Genomic DNA, 26,412 nt, shown 5'->3' with positions numbered 1-26,412 from the left:
GGGAAAGAGAGAAAAAGAGGCTGATAGAAATCACTGGCCTGATAGAAATCACTGGCTGATAGAAATCACATAGTAATTCTAAAATTCATCTAGGCAAATTTTGGGAGTTACTTGATAGAGACAGTTCTGCTGCATGAAGTAAATCTTCATTTTATGTACAAAATGAAAACATTTATGAGTACATGCAGCTAAAAAGCTTTCTCAGCATACTATCTACTTAAAGGAATTTGAGGGCAAAGAAATTTGAGAGCAAGTAATTTATTTTAAAATATCTGTATCTCAGGGTATATATGTATATACAGTCATAGTTAAGTGACATGTCCTGAGAAATGTCATTAGGTGATTTTTGTCATTGTGCAAGCATCATAGAGTGTATTTACACAAACCTGTATTTTACAGCCTACTCCATGTCTAGGCTGGATGGTGCAGCCTATTGCTTCTAGGCTACACACCTGTACATGTCATTCTACTGGATGCTGTAGGCAATTGTACAATGACAAGTATTTGCCGAAGCATATCTATGTAGATTGGTTTATACTAGCATCACTACAAATATGTAATGTGTTGTACTATGATGCCATGGGGGTTATGACATCATTAAGTGACAGGAAATTTTATGTCCCTGATACCCTTACTGGACCACTTTCATATATGTATTCCACTGTTGATGGAGATTTTATGCAGTGTATAACTACAAATTCTTGTGAAAGCTTGTGGATTTCCTACATCTGAAATTATAAATTCACTCTATTTAACATAATCCATACTCACAGATATCTTTGTGACAAGCCTTTATTTGCTGTAATTTAAAATGTGGTGGACAATTTTCATACAGGGTTTTGTGAAAGTGAGTCATTGAGTTACTAGAATTCTTAGAAGCCCATTTGTACAGCTTAGAAGTGTCCAAAGAACACCTCCTTAAATCTTTTTGCATCCTCATTAACAAAAGATTTTACAATAGACCCCAGTCTCTACTCTGACTACACTATGAATTCACTCTTACCCTGAAATCTTATTTTCACTATGGTAGTGGTTTGTTGGAAGAGACTGGACTTGAGAAGCAAATTCATCTTTGATCCCAGCAAATAACTGACTTTGTATATTTTCACAAAATTTTGCTTATGAATGGAATTCCTTTCGTGTATGTAGTTTCTCATTTACATACTTTGTTATGAGCAGTTTAAATGAAACAATTGGCACTTGTAATATTTTTATATAAAAATGTTAGCCAGATCTCCAAGTTAATCTGGTAACCCTTCTGATATTTTGTTATGGGAATTACCAGTCTTGTAATTGTTCTACTATGATGCTAATATGTAACATATATTCATATCCCTTTTTTCTATTTCCTTAAACATACAATAGCACTTTCCTTACTTCCCCCAAAAGCTGTAGTAATAGTCTCCTTGAGGAACTTCAGGCCGGTTCTCAGTAATGAGACCCAAAGCCAGTGCTGTATGTTTTAGGTTATTTATTTAGCAGTGTCCTATTCACAGATATCCCTTTATATTTTGGCTATCTAATGGTGTATTACAAGTCACCTTAAAATTTGATGACCAAACTCAATAAGCACAACCAGTTTATTGACACACAATTTACCAGTCTGGAGTGGACTTATTCTTCTGCCCTTGAAGACTTTACCAGTGTCATTCCTATGGCTGCATTTCAGTGTTAGGAAGCTTGGGGCTTTGCTGGTTAGGACACTGTTAGAAGGCTTTCACTATTTCCAGGCAGACTTACTGTGTCTTGTTCAAGTGGCCTGTTCTACAGAAAGGCTAGACATCTTTCAGAATGACTCAGCACCACTCAGAATTGAGAAATGGAGCTTTCAGGTCTTCTTAATGATGGATCTCAGAAATCTTGAATGTTACTTCTGCCATGTTCTTTTTCAAAACAGTCACTGGAGGCATTATAAGGTCAAGGGCAGGGGGGATAAGCTCCACTTTTTGCCTGGAGAGTGCTATGTAACACTGCAGGAGAAGATGAAGGATGAGATATTTTGTTTTATCCATCTTCGTAATACAGTCTCTAAAATATATGTAGACCTTTTGAACTTACAGGTTCATCAGATAATATAGTAGGGCACGTCGTAAACTATCCCAATTTGGTGCTCTATACAGTGCAAGAATCTCTACTTCTTAGAAAATATAATTTAAAGACTCTGCCAGCCAGAAATTAGCCTTCACAAAATAAAGGAAAGAAAGAAAATCTTTTTTGCACTGAAAGAGCATCAAAGCAAACTATGCTACACATCAGAGACAAATCTTAAATAGACTACAAAAGGGAAAGGGACCAACTCCTTTTTAACCAGGGAGATGCAAATCATTACATAAATGCTAAATGTTTTTATCCAAAGGAAAAATAAAACTTGCATGTTCTCATCAACTGGGAAGTTACATTTTGGAGTCCAAAACCTGGGCTAAAACTTCCTGAGGAGATAGGAAGAAAGGGTATCACCCTCCTAGATGTTCATATTTCAAAAAAGTTGTCAGCATTTCTGTGATATTTCTGAGATGTAAAACTAGCAAGAGACTCATCAAGTTTTAAGAAAGTTCACATGTATCTCAAAGAGACAGAACATTTTTCAAGTATTCTAAAGGCAGGGAGTTAGTTCTTCAGTGGGGAGGGAAGCATGGCACGAGTTGTCTTTTTCTTTGGAGAAACCTTAAATGTAATTTTTTAGAACTGTATTTACCCATACACTCATTATACTTATGAGATGATTATCTAGGCTCTGAGGGCTTTCATGGAAAGAGTGCTACTGAGGCCGGGAAGGAGAGCTGGACAGGAGGCTGGACAATAAGATGTAACTTGTCTTTCCCTCAGGTAGAGCTGTCAAATCACAGCCGAGATGCATGTGCTGAACAGCATCTCCGATGCCCCAGATGTGACCTCAGAAGAGGCTAGGGACGATGGCAGCCATTGACTTCCGGGGACTGCCTTCTACTCTTGCAGTGGCTCACTCTGTATGCGGGGCATGTTTTCTTTCTTCACAGCACTCCTTTTCTTCTTTTCAGAGAATTTATTTTGTTCATTTTAGAGTGTTTCTTCTTTAAAGAGCCTTTTACCCCACTTGTCTTGCCTGTAATACCTGTAATAGCTTCAATGAGTGATAAACTTTGGTTCATTGATTGTCCTGTCCAATTCTCTGAATGGGACACCAAGATCGGGAAAGGGCTGCTGGTCCCACACTACCCACAGCACTATGGAATTCTAAAGTATACCATTATTGGATGCTATCACTAGGGAAATATTCTCTACAGTTAATAAAATAGTTACACCAAGTTTTATCCCTCTGACCTATGGCATCATTCACTTCTGTGTCCTCTTGTTTTCCAAATGCTTGCTTTTGTTATCTTTCCCCATTGAGTTCACGTTCATTTGCCACTCAAGAGTTCATTCTGAAGCTCATGTCACTTCTCTTCTATTTTAGCAGGTTAGGCTTGTTAGGTCTTCAGCCTTAAGAGATGAGTTTAGAGTGATTTGTTACAGAGAATTTCTTGCTGGACATGGTGGTGCACACCTGTAATCCCAGCACTCAGAAGGCTGAGGCAGGAGGATTGCTGCAAGTTTGAGGCCACCTTGGCTACAAGATGAGTTTAAGGCCATCCTGAAGTGCTTACTGAAATCCTGTCTCAAAAGACAAGAAAGAGGGGGCTGGGGATTTAGCTCAGCGGCAAAGCGCCTGCCTGGCAAGTGCAAGGTCGTGAGTTCAGTTCCCGGTACCAGAGAAAAACCAAAAAAAAAAAAAAAAAAAAAAAAAAAGACAAGAAAGAAAGAAGGAAGGAAGAGAAGGAAGGAAGAAAGGAAGGAAGGAAGGAAGAAAGAAAGAAAGAAAGAAAGAAAGAAAGAAAGAAAGAAAGAAAGAAGAAAAGAAATTAAAAGGAAAAGAAGAGAAAAGAAAAATGAAAATTTCGTGCCAGAATTTGAAATGGTGGATTTAGGGCTCAGCCATGTAAGGTTAACACCCCTACAGAGTTAGAATAAACTAGAAAACACTAACCTTCTGTGTGAAAATTAAGAAAAATAGCCCCAAAATAGAACATGGGAACTCCCATGTCCAAGCTCCCGGGGGAAAGTTGCTTAGTTGTGTTAAAGTAGGCAGAAAAGAGGCAGAGAATATTAGAGTTTGGTAGGTTAGTTTTCATATTTTATGCTGCATATATTGCCCTTTTATGACATGGGCATTAGCTCTGCAATCTCTCTCAGTAGTAGTCTAAATTGTACTATTATTGGATGCTTTCATTAGGGAAATATTCTTTACTTTTAATAAAGTGTAAAGATCACATCTAGAGATGTAATTTCTCTAATCTTACATTCTAGTGAGGAAACTCTCTTCAGAAAAACCTCGCAAGGAGGCTAGAGAATTGTCTCCTTTTGTGTTTGTATTTCAGAGGCTGGTAAAAAGTAGAATAGTGAATATAGACGTACTGGTGTTATTGCCTTTTGGAAGCACACTTATTTTCATGAGAGTAAGACTCCAGATCCTTCTTTTTCCTTTTTTGAGGCAAATTTACCTGCATTAGTAGTGAAGATTTCCTTCCTTTAGAAAGGGAAGAGAGATGACTCTTTTTGGTGTAAACTCACAGATCTTCATTTTCATCATCTCTCTCCTATAGTACAGTTCTGGCAACCTGTGGGAGTGTCCATCTGACTTAACTGTGCTCTCATCCAGTCACTTGAGGGTTCTAGCCACAGGGGACCGGTGCTGTCGTGTCATTCTGGCTGCTGTTTTAGTAGGGCAGTAAAGCTCTCCTTTCTGACCTAGTGCCTATTAATCCTTCCATGTATCTGTCTCTATGTCTGCGAAAGTCAGGTAACATCTCACACCTTTCCAAATTCCCAAGTTACCAACAGCTAATCCTTGTTTTCTTGATTCTTCTATAATTAGTTTGGCCAAATGACTGAATTCTAGTCATTGGAAATTGGGGAGACATGATGTCTGTCACATCCTGTCTTGGCTCTTTAACACAATTTGTGTTTTCCTCTCTGCTCTTTCCCTTTGATCCAGTTGATTCAACTGGGGTTGCCAGAGTGATACTGAAAACCAGTTTTTGAAGACAGCTGATTGCCAAAAGTCTGAGTCCTTGAAAAATGGCTGCCTGCCCACTCCCCTCATGTCATCCTGCTGCTGACCTGCAGCATTTTTCTATACTTTTATTTGAAGAAGACAAATGTTTAAATTCTATTTTATCTATTTTCTGTTTGTTACAGTAATTTAAATCAGCAGTATATTTGTACATAATACAATGGGTAAGATCTACAGCCAGAGAGACTGCCTGTAGTAGTAAATAAATTACTGTTTATTTGATCTTCAGTAAAATACATAATCATCCTGTGCCTCACTTTTCTCAAATGTAATCTGAGGTAACTCACAGGGCTCTTGTAGGACTATAGTAAGTAATATATGTAAAGTAAAAACTGTCCCTTGATATTTTCATTGTACATTCACTACTTGATTTTTCTCTTAATCTCTTAATCTCTGTGGATAAATGCAGATTTAGTTCATTTATTTTGGCCTTTAGGTTGCATTCTGTTAAGTCCCATAATTTGCTTCTGTCTCACTATGAATACAGAGTGTGAGACTATGGTGTGAAGAACGTGTGACACCGTCTGAGTTATAGTTGTTTCTGTGGAAGGAGAAGGACAGTGGGAAAGGGATGGAGCTGTGGATACTTTTTCACTTGGCAATTCTGATAATTATAGGTGATGAATACATAGGTTTCTCATATTACTCTGAACTTTCCCTAATAAAATATATTTCTCTGTGTGAAATATATAATTAAAATAACTTATAAATTACTTCTTGTAATCTTAGTGAGAAATAAACTTTTTGTAAATTAGCCCACTTTGCTCATACACAGTGTTTTGTCTAAGTAGTTTCCAGTGCAAGTGATTCTTTGTGCCATCAATGCATTCGTGCTCTGTTAATCACCTCAGAGCGCTCGATGCCACTGAAACGTAGATGGTCTGAACATGGCGTAGTAGGGAGCAGCTCAACCCCACCGTTAGCTCTCTACTCTTTCATTGTGTGTACTCTATCGTAAGGGGAGGAAGCCTTATTACTTTACATACCACCATGAAAGGATGAAATTGAACTTTAAGAAGCTATCACCTGTGTGTTGTAATTTTTGACATGTTACCATTTTTAAAAGGTGTCTATATATTTTCTAATAGTCTTTATTCACTAACAGTATTATGGAAGAATTATGTTAGTCCTTATTGAGAGGTGATTTACATCATTTAAAAGTGAAGTTAAAGGTTCAGTTTGGTAAATTTTGATGAGCACAGAGCTGCTACCAAGGCCCGATAATGGAGCATGTGAGCCTCGCTTTGCAGCGAGCTCCTCTCCAGGAGCCCCGAGCCGCAGTCATTTTCCATTTTCTGGAGTGATGTGCTTCCTCTGTGGGAACTCATGTGAATGCTGTATTCCCGGGTATAGTCTTTTGTATCTAGCTTCTTTCCCTTAGTACAGTGGTCTTGAGATCCATCTTCATTGTTGCATGAATGGCATGCTCTTTTTCCTCAGTAGTAATCCATTTTATAGCAATTCAATATTATGTGTATTTGTTTCCAATTAATGAGGGATTAGAGTTGCTTTCAGTTTTAGACCATTATGACTGAAGAATTATGAATATTTAATTATAAGTATCAATAAATCTAGGAATATATTTTAATTTCTCTTAAGGAAATAAGGCAGACCGAAATTGAGTACATATATAATTTCACAACCTGCCAAAGAATTTTCCACAGTGGTTATAAAAGTTGTATTTAAAATTAAAGAGAATCTGGGATGGGGGGAAGGAGAAAAGAAGGAAGGGAAAAGGAAAAGAAAAAAAACATATATGCAAGTTAGGATAGTTATACTACTAATTTCTCTTACTTCATTGAAAAGAAAGGTTTGTGCTAATATTTGGAGAAGTTTGTAATACCTCTATCTTGTACTCTGAGTAACTGCTTTGAAGATAACAATATGCATTCCATACACCACTGTTATTCTCCTATTATTTGGTTAGGAAGTTTTGTTTTAGTTTTTTTCTCTTTAATATAAAATTTAAAAGAAGAAAAATAACTCAGATAAAAATAACACAAAGAAATTGTACATTCTCATTAGAAATGTATGAGAGTGTCAACTGCTCCTGGTCATAAATACTAGATGTTGTCTTTTTAATGCTAGCTAAAATGGTAAGAGTGTGCAAAGGATGATCAAAAAATACAGTGAATGTTTAATTTAAAAAATCTATTATAGCAAAAGACACATTGCCATTAATCCCTGTCAAAGTACTCCTACTAGTCTTGACCACACTTATGCCGTCACTCTTGCCACTTTCTGAGGCAGCTGTGGAAGTCCTCTTTCATGAGAGTGTTTATGAGGCGAGCTCAACTGTGGTGAGAGCTGCTGCCAAGTGACATCCGGTGGAAAGCTAGCTCACAGACACATTGCAGCAGCTACCTTGTGAAAATATCGTCTGCCTTATTCACTGCGTCTAGCATCATGTGACTCCTGGCCCTTCTCCACACTGAAGACTGCCATGAAATGGAAATGTTTTGAGTTAGTGACACTGAGGCTGCAGTGGCAGCACAACTGGAAACATGAAAGAGGGCTTTGGAGCTGCTTCAGAAAGTGGCAAGAAGGCTAGAAAGGCTGTGTTTAAAGCTCAGGGCTATGTTGTGGGACATTAATGGCACCGTCATTAATAAATGGATTAGTGTCTCTTACTAAAGTTTTTAAAACGTAAGCATTCCCTGGATTTTTTATCAAATCCTTTAATAGGAATTTAATTTGCATTTCCTTTGGGACTAATAACACTGAGCACCTTCTTATATAATTATTTGCTGTGTAGTCTTAACTCATATATATATGACTTCTAAATATGTATATTTTATATATTTATAAAACATTATATATATATTTGCTTGCAGCCTATGGCTTTGCTTTTTAAAAATTTTTATAATTTCTTTAGAGGAGAAATTTAAAATTTTTTAGTAGGTCAAATTCTTAATTTTTATTGTGTGGTTCATAATTTTTGCAGCTTTCTCAAGAAAATTTTGCTTTGTTTAAGGACACAAGTTTTCACTAGCTTTTTTCAACAAGTTTTATATATTCAGTCTCACATTTATATCAAAGAGCCATTTTAGGCTTAGTTCTTGTGGTATGGTAGTTGGTAGAAAAACAACACTTTTTTGCTATGTAACAATGTTTTCATCTTCCATTGAATAACCTTGATACATATATAGAAATTCATCTGACCATCTGTGCTGGTTGATTTATGCTCCACTTTTCTAAATGTCTATTGCTACATAAAATCTATAGCAATTATAGAGTAAATGTTGAAATAAGATAGTATAAATAAAAGATTGTTAGCTTTTTGTTCACAATTGTTGTAACTATTATGGTACAATTTTGGTACAAACTGTAGAATTACCTTGTCATTCTCTAAAAATAAGCCTTCTGGTATTTCTATTGTGTTCTCTCTATTGATCAATTTGGAAAAAATAAACATTGCATTTTTCAATTTATAAATATGTATAAATATTTACTAGAACTTTTAAAGTTTTTATTATTCGTGTTTATATTTTGCAGTGTAAAGATCTCATGTGTTTTCTTAACTTATCCCTGTTTTAAAAATGTTTTGATGTTATTATTAATGATACAATTTTATCTTCAAATTCAAATATATCCTGGTTAATTTTTAGAAGCACAATTGATTTTTGTGTATTAACCTACACGGTGAAACTGATAACCTACCCACTTTTTGTGCCCTGACTCCTGACATGGACTCTGTTTCAGCTGCTCCCCTTGGGGCCTTTCCCTAGATTCCCTTTTTGGCACTTGGAATTTGATACAATTGATTTTGTTTGTGTCTCTGGCTTTTTGTCTTCCCTGCAGTCATGAATCACAAATACTGACTTTCATCTTTCCTGAGTTTAAGAATGAAGTGTCCAACTGCTCTCATCCTCCTTGAGTTAGCTGTTCCCAAGACATCTAATGCTAAAATTGTCTAAAACTGAACCAGCCTCTCTCTCCCTGGTTTTGCTCTCCACAGTATCTTCTTTGTCACTAAAAGGTAGCAGCATCCTTCTGGGAATTTTCTTCTGTACTCTCTACATCTAACTGGACACCCCAGACAATGCTTCTGTCTGTCCCAATGTGCTCCTCTAGCTGTTACAGATGAGGTTTGGTTCATTTTGGTTCATTCTTGGAAAAGAAATGGGAAATGAACAAATCCAAAATTTTTAAAGTATATTCAGTTTTTTTAATATAATACATTAATGTATTTTTAACGTTTTGTAAATGCTGTTAAATTGTTAATATACAAAATTGAGCTCTCTCTTAAACCAGTGAACATGTGGGTTTTTAATAACACTGTTTGAATATCATTATACATGTTTGAGGTAAAAAAAAAAATGTTTCCAGATATATGAAAATATCCTCAACATTTGTTTTCTGACCCATATTTCTTAGAAAAAATATCAAACTAAATTGCTTGACTAGTACACCACACTGTTTCAAAGGTGTCAACTTTTGGTTCTATTATAGTTTGTGTTTCTGTGTAGGCAGACAAGCTAAATAAAAGTTTGTGGTTTTCAGTTACCTGTGAGAACACTGAAAGCTTGAAATACTTTTCTCAAATGCCGTTTTCCTCACTCCATGGCATAGGCTAAGTCACTGCCGGGCTCTGTTATATCTGGAAGAGCTTTCTCGGCCTGAGGGAAAGGAAAGGAGACTCAGCTGAAACAGGAGGAGCTGATCCGCTGCTCGGCAGTGTGCATGGGGCAGAGGGGAAGTACTTAGCAGTCCGCGGTTAGTGCCTGTAACGATCATCTCCAAAGAAACCAGTCGGACTGTTTATCATCACTTGCAGGTGTCTTTCCTTTTATAAAGCTCAAACCTGGGACTTTCGATAATAGTGCCTGCTATATGGTTAGAACTTTGAAAAGGGAAAATTACATACAGCAGGAAAGAAGACTGATTCCGGGTGACATCAACTACAGCAACCTGGTCAGTCCTTATTTCCACGGACCACAGGAGTTGCTGGAGCTTCTCTTTCTTCAGTATGCTCAATAGGAGGAAAAAGAGTGCTCACCCTGTATCAATTAAAAACACTATTCTCTGGTTTCTCGTCAGATCGTATAAATCTTTCACCTTTTACAAACACAAACAAACTTGATTGTACATGAATATGAATTTTTAAAACCCAAAGAAACAATTTGCCATTATTGGTTTCAAATATTAATAAAATTTAACGTCACAAATCTTTAAACAAATCATAACAGTAAAAAGTTTTGACAGAAACATTTTGTGCACTAAGTAATCTCTTAAGGTCTTGTAGACATTTATCTAGAGGTAGAATCATATTCTTTTAGTCTTCACTGGTTACAAAAGAAATTGATGACAAACTATAAATTAATCAGGATTCAGCTTTAAGAAGATGCATGGCACAATTATTTAAACAAGAAGTCCTTGTTACCTTATCATTTTTATATAGATAACATATTTATTATCTATAGTCTGTGTTATTCCACAAAAATGCTTTGTAGATCATTACCTATTAGAAAATCCATCCTCATGGCAGTGTATGGTGGCCTGTTATTAAAAAAATATGAAAACAGTTTCAGTAACTCCATGAGCCATATTTTTCTTCACACTGTGGGAAGACTTTTTTTTAGTGCAGATTTCCTGGCTGTATTCTTACTCACAGTGTGCTTATTTTGCATTTGTCTCCCCACCCACTCGACAAAGCAGTCTAGATTTTTTAATCTATTTGCCTGCTTTTTCATTTCTTATTCAGTTCTATATTTAGTCTGATCAGTTAGCTGACTGGTCTCCTTTTAATAGGTTTTAAAAATCATTTAATTATTAATATACTTTGTGATTCATATAATAGGAATATGATGAATATAAAATGAATTCTTGAACTCATTACTCATTTAATTTACTTTAAAGTTGGAATCTTCTTTTGGATCATCATCTGGTTATTCTGTTTTATTTTTGCTGTTAGTACTGAATTTTGATACTTTTGGATTTTTAAAGTATGTATAAGAGGAAGAAGAATATTTGATCATGTAATACATAATTAAGAATTTATATACTTTTATCCCATTTAAAATGTTAAAGTCATCAATATAAAATCTGATACTTTTAACGTTTTAGTTTTATGAAATAAAAAAATCTTTCACAGTTACAATGAAAACCAAAAATGATCACATCGTAAGCTTTTGATAGTACCCCTAAATCTGGCTTGTACCCTCCAACTTTAATAATGTCAAAGTATTATCTGCTTAAGTTTTTTTCCAGAGGATGGGGTTAAATTCCATGTATGCAATTTTCATGACCTTTTTCAGATACTGGAGATAACTTAGTCATTTTCTATTTCTCAGCTATAGAATTTCATTTGAATGTTATGAACTTTTTAAAAATGTCACTAAAATGTTAACTATTTTTTTCTTCACACAGTTGTGAGTTTTGACTATACTATCCTGAGTACCAAAAAGTCAATTATGAATATCTTTAACAAATTCTATAACCAGTTCTGAAATTATAGGTAATCCTTTTTCATACTTGAGTGCATGATTTATGGCATTAAATAATTTATGATATAGTCTTTTGAAGGGATCTGAAAAAGATCATCAGTTTCCTTTCCACATGCATTAATTTTTAACACCATTATTAATTTAATTTAGTTTAATTGATTTTTGTGAGACAGTCTTACTGTGTATTCTAAGCTGGTCTTGACCATGCTATGTAGCCCAGGCTGGCTTCCAGCTCACAGTCCTGCCTCAGCCTCCTCAGCACTGGGAGCACAGGCATGTGCCACCACGCATGCCTCTTACTTTTATTTACATAGTTCACTTTTATTCTAACATTTTTACTACGTGTTGTAGCAAACTTTTATTAAACTCCAGGAGCAAATGGTCAACATAACCATAATTGGTCAACATAACCATAAAGACAGTGAAAAAATCTCACAAAAGAAAAATATACTGATCAGTCCAACAATGTTAAAACTTTTCTGTAAAAAATAAACACATTTAAAGTCCTCAGAAGAAGTAGGAAAATATTAATAGCAAATACTTCAGGTAAGTAACAGATACAGATTTCTTTGTGGAAAACCTCTTCTAAAAATTGTTTATTCTCACTAGTGGAAGGTACGTCAACCACCTGGCACCTTCTCTGAAGCTATAGAGCCCAGATCAGGAAAGCATACAGTTTTACCCACTCTTATACAAAGTATTGAAAGAAATATGAAATTATTTACATTACTAATAATCAAAGTAAATTCATTAAAAGAAGTAGATGATTTTATTGGTACATTTTAGGTAAATATAATGATGTCACTCATCATAGCGAATTTGTACCAGTACGTGATATAATGAATCTTTTTTATTCCCATTACCCTCTCCTCCCTTCAACTCTACTTCCCCTCCTTATTTACAAAAGCTTTATTTCCATTTTTTTCCTTCTTTTAAATTTTTTTCTTTTTTCTTTCTTCCTTTCTTCTCCAACCCCTACCCTTCTTCCCCTTCCTGTTTGAACATTTTCTTCCTATTTCACAATACCTGGTATACATTTTGGTCTTTAGTTGCACTTTTAGTTTCTCACACCAGAGAAACAATGTGATATTTACACATGTGTGTCCAATTCTTTTCACTTAAGAATATAGTCTCAAGGTCCATCCATATAGCAATAAATGTCTCAAGCTTATCCTTAGGCTCATCCTTACGCAGTGGAATAGTATCCAATGGAATATTATTCCACTGGATAAAACAAACAAACAAATACATCTTCTTTATTCATTCATCAATTGGTGGGCATTTGGCCTGCTTCCAAGATTTGGCTATAACAAACTGTGCTACTATAAATATGGTGTGCATGTATCACTGTGGTTTGATGCTTTTAATTCTTTTGGGGAAATACAAAGAAGGGGGATAACAGGTTGAATGGAATCTCTAGTCCTAGTTTTCTGAGGAATCTGCACATTGATTTTCACAGTAGTTGCACCAGGCTACACTCCCACCAACAGTGGCGAAGAGTTCCTTTTTCCTCACAGCCTCACCAGCATTTGTTACTGATTGATTTCTTGATAGTAGCCATTCTTCCTGGGGTGAGATGGGATCTTTGTGTTGTTTTCATTTGCATTTCTTAGATAATCAATGATGTTGAACAATTTTTCATATATTTATTTCCCATTTCTATTTCTTCATCTGGCAAGTCTCTTCATTTCAAATGCCCATTTTTTGATTGGGTTTTTAATTTGGGGGCTTTGATTTTTTTGAATTCTTTATATATTCTAGATAGTAGTTCTTTGTCTGAGAAAGGGCTGGAAAAGTTTTTTCCACACTGTGGGTTGTCTCCTAACTCTGTTGATGTTTTTTCTTCCTGTGCAAAAGCTTTTTAATAAGATGAAATCCCAATCGTTGATTCTTTGTGATGGTCCCTATGTGATGGGGGATTTGTTTGTAAAGTCTTTGCCTACTCCAATGTCTTTAACAGTTCTATCTATTCTCTTCTGAGCAGTGTTAGTGTTTCTGTTTCAATATTTAGATCTTTGCTCCATTTTTATTTTAGTTTAGTGAATGGTGAAAGATATGGGTCTAGTTTAACCTCTGATGTGTGGAAAAACAGTTTTCCTGACACCATTTATTAAAGAGACTATCTTTTTTCTAGTGAATGTGTTTGGTACCTTTGTCAAAGACAAGGTGGCTAAGTATGTCTGTATTTTAATCTGTTCCCTTGATTCTTGGGTCTGTTTTTTTTCCAGTATCATGCTATTTTTATTACAATAGGTTTGTAGAATAATTTCAAGTCAGGAATTATGATGCCCCTGCTTTGCCTTTGTTGCCCTGAATTACCTTTGCTATTTTAGGTCTCTTCTCGTTCTAAGTGAGCTTTAGGATTGTTATATATAATTCTGTGAGATATGCTGTTGGAATTTTGATCAGGATTGCTTTAAATTTGTATAACAATTTGGGAAGATTAGCCATTTTTATTATACTGGTTCTTCCTATCCAAGAGCAAGGGATATCTTTCCATCTTCTTTAATCCTCTTTCAGAGTGTTATAGTTTTCCATGTAGAAGATTTTGTTACCTTTGTTAGATCAGTTCCTAGGTATTCATTTTTTTAATGCTATTGTGAAAGGTGTTGTTTTCCTAATTTCTCTCTCAGAGAGCTAGTTATTTGTGTATAGGAAGGCTATTGATTTTTGACTGTTGACTTTAATATCCAGCTACATTACTGAATTTGATTTTTAAATTTAGAAGTTTTTTGATGGAATTTTTGGGCGCTTCTTTGTAGAGTATCCTGTTGTCCTTGAATAATGATAATTTAACTTCTTCCTTTCCTATCCTTATTCCATTTATGCATTTCTCTTGTCTAATTGCTCTGGCTAATGTTTCCAGAGCTATATTGAAAAAGAGAGGTGACAGTAGATATCCTTGTCTTGTCCCTGCTTTTAGAGTGAAAGATTTTGGTTTTTGTCCATTAAATGTGACGTTGGCTGTTAGTTTATCATGGATGGCTTTTATCAGATTCAGATGAAGATGATCTAGTCCAATTTTCTGTATGGTTTTTATCATGAATGGGTGTTGGATATCATCAAATGCTTTTTCTATCACCTATTGAGATGATCGTATGGTTTTTGTCTTTGCCTTAATATAGTATATTACATTTATTGATTTGCATGTGTTAAACCATTTCAGCATGCATCCCTGGGATGACTCCTACCATCCCTGGGATGGTCCTGGTGTATAATCTTGATGATTTGCTGCATTCTGTTTTCCAGTATCTTACTGATGATTTTTGCATCTGTATTCATTAGGGAGATTGTCCTGCAGTTCTCTTTCTTGGTTGGATCCTTCTCTGGTTTTGGTATCAGAGTAATGCTTGATTCCAGGAATCAATTTGGGAGTATTGCTTCCTTTCTAATTTCATTAAAGAGGTTGAGTAGTAGCAGGATTAGGTATTCTCTAAATTTCTTGTAGACTTAAGCAGTAAATCTATCAGGGACTGGACATTTCTTTCTTAGTAGGATTTCAATTACATCTTCAATTTCATCTATGGATCTTTGTCTATTTAGAATTTTTATACCTTCTTGGTTCAGTTTTGTCAATTCATATGTATCTAGGAATCTGTCCATTTTTTCTGCATTTTCCATCTTATTTGAATATGTTTCTCAAAGTAGGAATAGATGATCTTCTGGATTCTCCAGGTCCTGTTGTGATTTCTCCATTTTCATTCATAACTGCATAGATTTGAATCTTTTCTTTCCTTTTTTTTTTTGATTAGGTTGGGTAAGGGCATGCCAATTTTATTTACTCTCTCAAAGAATCAACTCTTTGATTCATTGCTTCTTTATATTGTTTTCATAGTCTCCATTGCATTATTTTCTGTTCCAATTTTCATAATTTCATCCCTCTTATGAGCTTTGGGTTTGGCCTGCTTTTCTTTTTCTAGAAGTCTGAGGTTCAATATTAGGTTGTTTATTTGAGCTCACTCTGTTTTCCTGATATGGGTATTCACCACTGTAAATTTCCTTTTAGGACCATTTTCTTTATGTCCTATAAGTTCCTATGTATAGTATTATCATTATTATTTAATTGTAGAAACTGTATATTTTTTTCTTTAACTTTATGTGTGACCTATTTGTTGTTAAGGAGTGTGTTATTTAATTTTCATATGTTTATGAATTTCTTTTGTCATTGATTTCCAATATCACTGCACTATGGTTTGATAATTTGCGTGGGATAATTTCAATTCCTTTGCATTTATTTAAGTACATTCTATGAGCTAATATGTGGTATATTTTGGAGAACATCTTATGTTCAGCTGAGAAGGATGTGTACTCTGATGTTATGGGGTGGAATACTGTTGACATTTACTATATCCATTTGTTCAAAAGTTTGGTTCAGTTCTAATATTTCATTATTGATTTTTTTTTGTCTAGGTGATCCATCTATTTGTGACAGTGGGGTATTGAGATCCCTCAATACAATTGCATTAGTATAATTTTATTATTTGATTTTTTCATTCTATTAATATTTGTTTTATATAGTTGGTGCACTGATATTTGTTGCATATATATTAGTGATTGTTATAGCTTCATCTTAGGTAGTTTCCTTAATGAGTGTATAATGATTTTCCTTGTCTCTCTTAATCAGTCTTGGCTTGAAATATACTTTGTCTGCAAATAGGATAGCTACCCCCATGTTTTCCAGATTCGTATGGTGGGGAGTGTTTTTTCCATCCTTTGACTTTCAGTATACGAATTTCTTTTTGAACTAAATGTGTTTCTTATATGAAGTATATCATTGGATCTTGCTTCTTGATACATTACGCCAGTATGTTTCTTTTGCTTTGTGAATTGAAACCCTTAAACCTCTCCTAGTCTTAAACTCTGTTGGCTTTTGGAATTCATTCTTTTGCTTTTAGGGGACATGAACGCAGTTCATCTGATGTCTAGCAGGTTGGAAGTTACATTTCTTCTATATCAATACTTAATTGTTGTATATCATCATTTACACTGTTCTCCCTTTTATATATAGCTTATATAACATTGATCCTAATCTTTTAACTTTAAATACAACAGTATTTATCTTCTAACTGAAGATATTATCTCATGTAACCAAAAAGGAATGATCAAATTCAGAAAATTTTACTTTGGTACAATATTATTACCTATCATGTTAATGTGTGTACAGAATTATACATTCCATTCAATCACCATTATGGTGGACTAATGGTCAACCTGTAACAGCCAGGTGAACTGAGTCAGCATGGTGCTGGGTATGGAAAGCCCACCTGAGGATTGCTGCCAGCTGCAGGAAAGGAGAACTGGAGGGGAAGATGGTGAGCTGTTGATTCTCCTGGAGAAGCTTGTCAGGCTGGTTTTCCTGATGACTAAGCTGTTCTTGTCATCAGAGTAGCTCGGCTCCACGCTGTTTCTGAGGATGGTTATGGCTCTTTTCAGGGGAACTCTGGTCCTTACCTTGAGCATCACTTCCTGGATCCAGTGCAGATCTCTCGACCTGCTGGCACAGATCCTACATTTTGCTAGCGCAGACTTTCTAGCTTCTACCACTGGCCTTTGGGCCTTCCCGGTGCAGATCCTTGACATAGATTTGCATGAGACATTGTCGTGGGCTCTAGGCCTCCAGCTGGACTCATGCGGGACATTGCCATGGGTTCTGGGTCTTTAGCTGGATTTTTTGGGTCTCTAGTGTGTGAACAGATCTCCTTCACTCTTCTGCATTTGACTCTTTCGGTGAATATTGTAAAATAATCCTATAAATTATGCATCCTGTATTAAATCTCTTCCCCTATAGACCCTGACTACCACAACCATGTTCCTTTAATCCCTTTTAATCTAGAATAGGTCCTCAGTCTGTTTTTTAGGACAGGGACTTTGTCAAAGCTATCTGGCAGGCTTAGTTTCACTATTTATTTATTCTCTTTAATACTTTTGTTTCTAACCAGTAGTACAAAGGTTAGTAGGTCATTATTTTCTCACTTTCTGTGACAGGGAACAATGCGCAGTAATATATTTACAAAAGTTCTTAGTGTGCTTTGAGAAAGCATTCATCATATCACAGAACATACACATAGTTTCTGTCTTACCCGACATGTGAATAGAATGCTGTCATGACCCCTTATGATGAGGATGTTATAAGCACTGGATTTTACACCAGAAAATGCATATATACCATATTATTTAAAATTTCAGCAAAAACTATAAACAATGGCAAATTAGAATATATTCTAATTTATTTCATTATGAGTTTAAGCCAGAAGTATAGCTTTTAACATTGTATTGATTTTATCTCATTTGTAATTCATTATTTCAAACACATTAATCATAATTTTGGTGAAATGGCATGTATAAATTGTTCTTCAGCTCAGATTAAGTTTAAATCAGTTTTACAAATAGTAGAACACAGAATATAAAAAGCCTAAGTGGACATTAAGCTACTCTCTGCTGCAGCCCTGTGCTTTCAGATATTTTTGTATTTGGAAAGCTACAATCTGAACATGTTTCAATGCAGATTAAATAAACAGGATACATCTCATAGCCGTTTCTATCTATAGGTGGAAAATGCTTTGAATACAAAATAAGGGTGCCAGTCATTTTGCTTCTCCACTTGCACATGATTTAAAAAGAAGCACAATATTAATTATGTGTTTTGCATAGTTAAGAACTTGGGATTGTTCTGTCATCCACATTACTTCACTGAAGTGACTGTTAAAGTTCAGGTCTGTGTTCATTGCCACATTCTCATCATTATGTCTTGGTTCTCGGTGAGCTTCTTGTTAATACTACCACAAAGACTATTTCTGATGCTCCCTTGTATTGCCTTTGCTCCTTTGTCTAAGGAGAGCTTTCCTCCCTAAGTATATTTCTGTGGTTGGATTTCCAAGGTCTGATTTGTGTTCCATGGATCTATGTATTGTTCTTTCATGAATGCCACATTGTCTTGATGGGTTTAGCTTCACAGTAGATCTTGAAGTCCTGTAGTTCAAATATTTTTAGTGTTAACCATATTTTGGAAGCATTCTATTTTTTCCAGTTTAAGAATAGTTTCTAAAAGTGGTCAAATATTTCTTCCAGAAGATTTGAAAAACCTTACTGTTTTTCAAATAAAAAATAAATATAATTCAGTTACTTGTGTGCAGTAACAATAAATATAATTTCAGTTACTTGTGTGCAGAATCAGGATAATTTCCTAAAATATATTAGATCTAATATTCATTTGTATTTTCTTGTATTTATTCAAATATTTCACTTTTTGGAGCGAGAGTTTAAGGAATTTTATTTTTCCTTTTCTTTCTTTTTTTTAATTTTAAAGAGAATAATTTAAAAAATGAACCATAGCAAACTACCAACAACAGAGACAAGGATTAGAAGTCCCACTAACCCAGCTATTATCCTTCTGGATATTTTCACAGAAGCATTAAAAACATCATACCACAGCAATATATGTGAACCCATGTTTATACCAGCATAATTTGTCATAGCTAAATCTTATAATCAACACAAATGCCAATCAACTGAGAAAAATATAAAAAGATGTGGTATTTTTATACAGTAGAGTATTACTCAGCTATAAAAAAGATAAACTCAAGGATTTTATAGCTAAATGGATGCAATTAGAGTTTATATTCATAAGTGAAATAAATCCAACCCACAGACCCACATGTGTAAACATTGTATTGTTTCCTTAGTGTAAGAAACTGGAAGAGTAAATAAAACCCCAAATGTACAATAGATATTATGAAAGGGGAAGACATTGCTCAAAGGAAAGAAAAACTGGGATGAGGAAAAGGAGAAAAAGAAAGAAAGAAAGAAGGCAAAATATATACAAACATATATATATAATATATATATATATGTTATATATATATATGGATAGCTGGGATAACTATACTGAAGTCTAACAGTTTATTGAAAGAAATAGTTAATGCCTAATTTTTTTTTCTTTTTGACCAATTTTGCATGCGTATATCTGGTAATCTGAACAACTTATCTGAAGACAACAATATGCAATATAACAACCATTGGTGAATTCCTACCATCTTGTCTAGTGAAACTCTATATCTTTTCTATTTTTTTTTTCATTCCCTTTAATGGTTTGATCAATCTTGCATTCTTACATCTGGTAATCTGAGCAACTTCCTTGAAGATAATGATATGTAATATAACAGCCACTGCTAATTCCTATCATTTTGTTCTGAAATATTTTACTTTTTAAATGTTTAAATATTTACATTTTTGTGGGTCCATAATATGTAGATACAATATATAATCATTTCTATTTTTAAAATACAAAACTCATCATTTAAGTACATATGGCCTTTGAGTATATCCTTTTCATGTTGATTGAAATATCAGTTTTCATCATATGCTAAATGCCTGCATTTACTTTAGGTCTAGCAGGCCACTTTTCCATTGAATTGACCACCTGTTTTGGGATGCGAGCCACATTAAATAGTATGGATTTATATTATTTTATAACATATACTATCTCAGCCCCATAGACCTTTGTAACCTGGGTCGTCAGTATCAGACTCCTTCAGAACCTTTGGGGAGAGATGCAGAAAGCAGTAGTGTGGTGAGTGGCCATAGGAAGCATTCCATTTCTTATATCTGTTGTAGGTAAATCCTGCTATTTCTATGCTGCTTATATTTCCCTTGTGCCCAAATTCAGACCTTCTGTTATCTTAGCTAACTTTTTTCACTTAAAAAGGTATCAGTGCATGTTTGCAGTGCATGTAGTTTACAGTCTTCTTGGGGAGTGGGCGCACGGCCGTACCACAGCTTGGTTCTCTCTAACATCCTCTTTCCCTTCCTCTCATTGCCCCTCCTCCTCCTCTTATTCACCTATCCTGATTTTCATTCTTATTGATGTTGATTTTAGCTCATGTTATGGCATATAATGTTTACATTCTCTGAGGTTATTAGTTTCCCATGCATAGTTCATCTTTATTCTACTTATTTCTCCTCCCCTCCTCACCTTTTGCCTTTTCTATTGCAAGAGATTTATTCCCTTGTCCCTTTCCATCCATCCTTTATCGTTCCGTGTTTATACTTTGCTTTACTCAAATGAGATACGAGATGGTATTTAAGCTTGTGTGTGTGATTCATTTCACTTAATATTATATTTTCCAGGTGCATCCATTTTCCACAAATGTCCCAAATCTGTCATTCTTTATAGCCAACTAATATTCCATTATATATAGATACTACATGTTGAATAGGCTATCTTTCCTCCAACATATATTTTCAGCTCCTTTGTCAAAGATCAAATAGCTGAATGTGTCAGAGGGCGTTTCCATATCCTCTGCAGCCTTCCACTGATCCATCTATCTGTTTCTGTACCAGTACCATATTGTTTTTATCATGGTTGCTTTGTAGTATAGCTTGAAGTCAGGTATTGCTAGGCCTCCTGCTTTGTTTTTGTTGCCCAAAATTGCTTTTGTTATTCTGGGTCTGTTCTGGCTCCATATGAATTTTAGGAATGTTTCCACTAGTTCTATAAAGTGTGCTGCTGATATTTTGATTGGGGAAGTTGAATTGCCATCCCTACCTCAGCATATTCTTGTGCCTATGTCAGAAACAAAGTTAACTATTCAGCTTATAAGATTGTGTTGTATGCCATGCCAGAACTTAACCCTGGGGACACCATATTGTTCTGGTATTTCATTCCCAATGACACTACCCTACTTTTTCACTTCTAGAGAATGCATATTTTCAACTTTCTGAAGTCAGTCTTTTTACCTGGAAATTTAATGGAAATTGGAGATGAGAGGCCAGAATTAACTCCCCAACCCTCATTTCAGTGATTCCAATCCCTATCATATCTAGCAATAATTCTTTAAAACTTTTAAGTGATCATTGTCCTATATCTTCCCTAATCATGTACTTCTGGAGTAATTTCCAGAAGAATCTGAGTTCAAGGAACACTGGGTGCTAGTAACTGGACAAATGGAGATTCCCTCAATTACATTCTATTTATTTCATAATTTTATATATGTCTGGATTTGTACTATAGTCATTTCTGATGCTTGTAATAGAAGATAACTTTTTCTTAATGCCAATACTGCCAAACACCATATGCTGTTGGAGATAATATTCTTTTAAATTTTATCCTAAATGTATACTGAACTAATTTATGTCAATGAAGTTACAGTACTTTTGAAGACTGCTGGATGAAGGAGTTCCACCTACTGGTTTACCTCTAATAACAAGAATTCACATTAAGTAATGTGATACACATATTTAATTTTTGGAGGACACTACGCAGATTAATGATAACATATAATAATTTTAGTAGGTTAGTTGATATACTGTACACATATAAATTCATTATTATACTAATTTTCTAAATGTGCCATCTCCTGAGAGATTAAGAAGTTAAGAAGATACAGAAAGCAGATGTCAGGAATGGGTTCCAAATAATGAAAACTCTGTGCTTTCAATCACTGAGGTATATATTGTGTCTCAAAAAGAAAGACTATTTTATGTTTTTAATTCAGTTAATATATCTAGAAAGCCTACATAAGGTAGCGATCACTGAGTCCATTTGAAAAATGAGGAAATCAGAGTTCAAACAGTAGAGATAAATTTCCGAAGGCCACGGCCACAGATATTGGAAGTGTCTGAGTCTAAATTTTCATTGGCATCTGTTAATGTTCGACATGGAGCTGCCCAGAACTTTAACCACCACCTCGTCACATACAGATGATTAAATAAAAACTAAACTTAGGCATTCAGCTTGCACTTCCTGCCATCTTCACGTGCCCTGCTGGGTGGAGTTCGGATAAGAGGAGGAGCACCTGCAGGGTGACCTTACAACTGTTCCTGTCACAAAGAACACACCTATGCATTGGCTGAAGGAATGTAAAGTTAAATTTACTTTAAGAGATTTAGTAAAACCCTACAGCAACTGGAAATGGGGTTGGTTTGCTGTTGTTGTTGTCTAGGTGCTTAGCTTTTACAGTGTGTCCCAGTGTTGTCAGAGCTGTGTTATGTGGTGGAAGACGCAGGCTTTGACACTGCCTGTGCCTAGTACAAAGACAGCCTTGGGTAGATGATAGCAGCAGAGCGAATATTTCTCAACAGCATAAATGTGAGTAGTGGAATATCACTATTTATTGTAATTGATAGAAAACTTTATTTTATGATTAAACATTATTGATATTCACAAATAGAAATGCACATATTTCTTATTTAAAAATTTATAGGCTTTAGCAAGGATTTTAGTTTCTTTCAGATATGTATATATTTTGGTAAGAATTTTAAAACACTTTAGTTAAATAGATGACTAATAACTTGTTTACATTTTAAAGCATATTTATAGATATTAACTTTAGGAATACAAACATGTAAAATATTGCTGAGTGATATTGATAAGTTTATGTTAATGAGTTCACTATTCATGTATGTAAAATACTTTTTGAAATTTTATGAATGATATAATTAAAAGCTGCTATTCTTTCATTTGAATCTCTACAGCTTAGTCCATTTTTAAGACATTCTGTTCTGAAGAAAACATTTAATGTCACTCTGTCAAATCCTTTTGTGACAAAGACAGGAAACACTACAGAACAAAAAGCCAAACAAAAACACCCAGGAGGCAAAACGCAAGCTTCTAAATGGTGAGTGTGCCTGCCCTCTCCACTCATATGGTTGCTACACATTTATAATCCACAAATTAAATGACATAAATGACCCCGTTTTCAAAGCAATATGTTTGCACTTCTAGAGACTGGTTGAATATTAGCCCTAAGGAGTAATTAACAGATTGTAAATGAGCTTAATCTGCAAAATTCTAGAAATAAGCGCTAATCTAGTTTTTAGAAAGTCTGCTTTAACTTTTTGCCTTTAATACCAAGAGAGAAGAGTTTTAAAATGAGGTATGACAGCTTTTTTTATTAACCTATCTTTTCTAGTACAGAGAAATAAAAATTAATGTTATGCCTTAGTCAATTACTGTGGGATTCTATCCTACTGCAACATTTAGGAGGTGTTTTTGGCCAAACTGCACAATCAAGCAAGTTTGGACTAAGAATAGACATTGTTCCATAAAGATTTAATGGATATGGAACTATGAATTAAATGCTGAGTATATAATAGTGACTACCACACTTGTGTAAGCTTTGATTTTTAATGTAAAATGAGATTGTATTAAAACAATTTAATGTCTTTATATTCCAGACAAAGATTTCTTTTTATTTTAGTGTGTGAAAGTCTACACCATTAAGTGGTGTTGTATTTCAGGAATTTAATGTGATCACATCAATTACCAGAGAACTCTACTGTATTCTACACAGAACAGAATTTATTAAGTAATTAAAATGACATTTGATACCTGATATCTCATTAAACTAATTATTCAATAGTAGATCTAATTCATGTACTGTAGATACCACTTAAATTTATTTTTGCTAGAGACAAAAATCTCTGCTATCCATCAGGGTAGTCACTAATCACATGACACTATTAAGCACTTGAAAAGTGACTATTTCAAACTGATATGTACTCTAAGTCTAAATGCCCACCAGAGTTTGAAAACAGTTTTAAAAAGGTGAAATATTTTAGTAATTATATTTTATATCTATTTAATGTTAAAATGATATTTCAGATATACTGGGTCAAATAAAATACATAGTATTATTAATCTGTTTCTGACTTTTTATGTAGTCATCAGTAAAATACAAAATTATCTTTCTAGAATAGTGAATTCATTGGTGAATTTTTTTGTGGAGGGGTACCAGGAGTCAAACTCAGGACCTCACACTTGCCAGGCAGATGCTGGACCACTGAGCTAAATCCCCAACCCTCATTGTTGAATTCTACAGAAAAATAATATCTTTATTCCATCTTCCTTTTCTGAATAAAGAATTGCAGGGTGGTATATATTTTCTTTCAACATTTTGAAGATGCCATTGCATTATATTTTGTTTTCTGTGATTTCTAATGAAATATTTTCTTTGAAGACAATGTCTTTACTTATGTGATTGCTTTTACAGTTTTTATGTAGGCATTTTAAAAAACCAGTGTGCTCTAATATTCTGCATTGTTTTTTTGCCTCCTGGCTGTTGAAAGTGCAGTATGGCTACTCAATCTTTTTATTGTGTCTAATTATCTCATAGGTTCTTTTGTAGATTGTGTATTCTTTTTTCTCTTTGTATTTAAGTTTATATATTTCCTAACAGTACCTTCTAGCTCACTAATTCTCTCTTCAACCATATAACCTGAAAATCAACACATCTATTATAGTATTACATTATTATATTTTCATTTCTATAATTTCTGTTTATTATGTAAAAATTCCAGTTCATGTTGTGATGTTAAATCTTGTTAGCAGTTTTGTGAAGCATTTAATCTTCATAATTTTAAAACACATGGTAGGTAATTTCAATCCTGATTTACTGTTGGATCTGCTTATATTGTCTGTTCATTTTCTTAATTTTCTGTTGTTTTACTCTATATCTTGATATGCATAGTAAGTTTTAATAAATGTGATAAATGTTGGCTATTGCTTACAAGAAATCAGAGTAGTTCTTTGATTCTTGTGTCACATCACCATCCCCTGGACAGGGTACCCTCTTGCTTTCTCAGGTACTTTCAGGATGGAGTGGCCTGCTTTTCCAGGGTGGCACTATTCCAGTGGAAAGCTGGCTCTCTCTCTTAGAGCTGATGACTGCCTTCACCTGTGTTCCTGGCTGTGGCTTTCATACACTTGATCTTAGCCAAAAGGCCAGGAAGTGATTGGCTGTGGCCTTTATGCTTCCTACGAGGAGGGCAATGATATTCAGGGAGTCTCTCCTCTGGGACTTCTTCTCCCACTCTATGAAACTGCTCAATACTTTGTGCAACTGCTCAGACCTTAAAATGCTATTTCCAAGCCTCTTCACCCTGCACCCAAAATATTTTACCAAATTATTCAAGAGAAAAAAGACAGGGTCTTTCCATGTTGTTCCCTTCTCTTTGAGAACTGTCTGCTCAAGTCCTGCTTTCTTGCACTTGAACTACAAGTTTCATCTCTGTCCACCCTGAAAATGACATGCCGGCTCAGGCTTCTGTCTGTGTTATGACTGTCTCCCTAGGTGTCTGGAGTTGTGCCGTCGGGAATGAAAAGGCTGCTCAATAAGAAGGTAGGGCTCCGCTCAGTGTCGCTCTCTCCTTCTCTTTTCTCTAGGTTCTGAGTGCTCAAGACCTGATCATTTCTGGAGTTCCCCATTCACTCAGATCAATCTAGCCAGAAATGAAATCTAATTTTTCTCAGTAACATACTGTACAGGAAGTTACTCTGACCTATCTGAAATGCTCTTTACCGTAGTTTGTCAAGCTCTTTCATTTTCATCTTTTAAACAATATCTAAACTCCTGTATCTTCAGTGAGCATAACAGCTGAAAAAGATCATCTTCTGGACATGGTGTAGCCTGACACACCATCATGTACTCAGCAACCTACCAAACCTACCGCGCATTCTTTTTATTTCATTTATTAAAAGTACTTGTAGGTATGCTGATTTTGTGTGTCACTATTATCATCACGTGATAACCTAGAAGAATGTTAAGGCGTGCTTACTTGGGGGTTTTACATGGTGCTATACAAGGTCAGTTGCTTCAGAGATGCTTTCGCGCTCCAGTCAGCTCATTCAGACTGCACTAGCGGTGGTGAGCCTATAGGTGGGCAGCAGCGGCTGAGCCCTCTCTGTCGGCGCGCGAGTCAAGTCCTCCCCAGCCAAGGTTTGACAGATTATCAGCATGTATACTGATAAAGATCATGTAATTGTGCAAAAGCATGCCAAGTGCAAACTTTTACCTAAAAAGCTGTTTGTATCACTGAAGTCTTTGCTAATGTGTTTTTCTTTTAAGACAAAAGACATTAATGTATCACTGGCTTTTTTCT

At 35.0% G+C, this 26,412-nt stretch overlaps 1 protein-coding gene across 1 annotated transcript in view; it reads left to right on the top strand.

Moving 5' to 3' along the window:
- The window catches only part of LOC102018462 (sperm-tail PG-rich repeat-containing protein 2), a 358,995-nt gene that overhangs the window by 331,029 nt on the left and 1,554 nt on the right, over positions 1-26,412 (top strand). Inside the window, exons 4-5 of the mRNA XM_013517444.1 lie at positions 23,008-23,150; positions 25,605-25,652. Of these exons, the coding sequence (XP_013372898.1) occupies positions 23,008-23,150; positions 25,605-25,632 (171 nt within the window). The 3' untranslated portion in view covers positions 25,633-25,652. The remainder of the gene's footprint in view (positions 1-23,007; positions 23,151-25,604; positions 25,653-26,412) is intronic.

Source organism: Chinchilla lanigera, unplaced genomic scaffold (assembly GCF_000276665.1).
Source record: "Chinchilla lanigera isolate Chin_1 unplaced genomic scaffold, ChiLan1.0 scaffold00004, whole genome shotgun sequence".
Lineage (NCBI taxonomy): Eukaryota > Metazoa > Chordata > Mammalia > Rodentia > Chinchillidae > Chinchilla > Chinchilla lanigera.
This window is presented reverse-complemented; position numbering and strand designations above follow the sequence as displayed.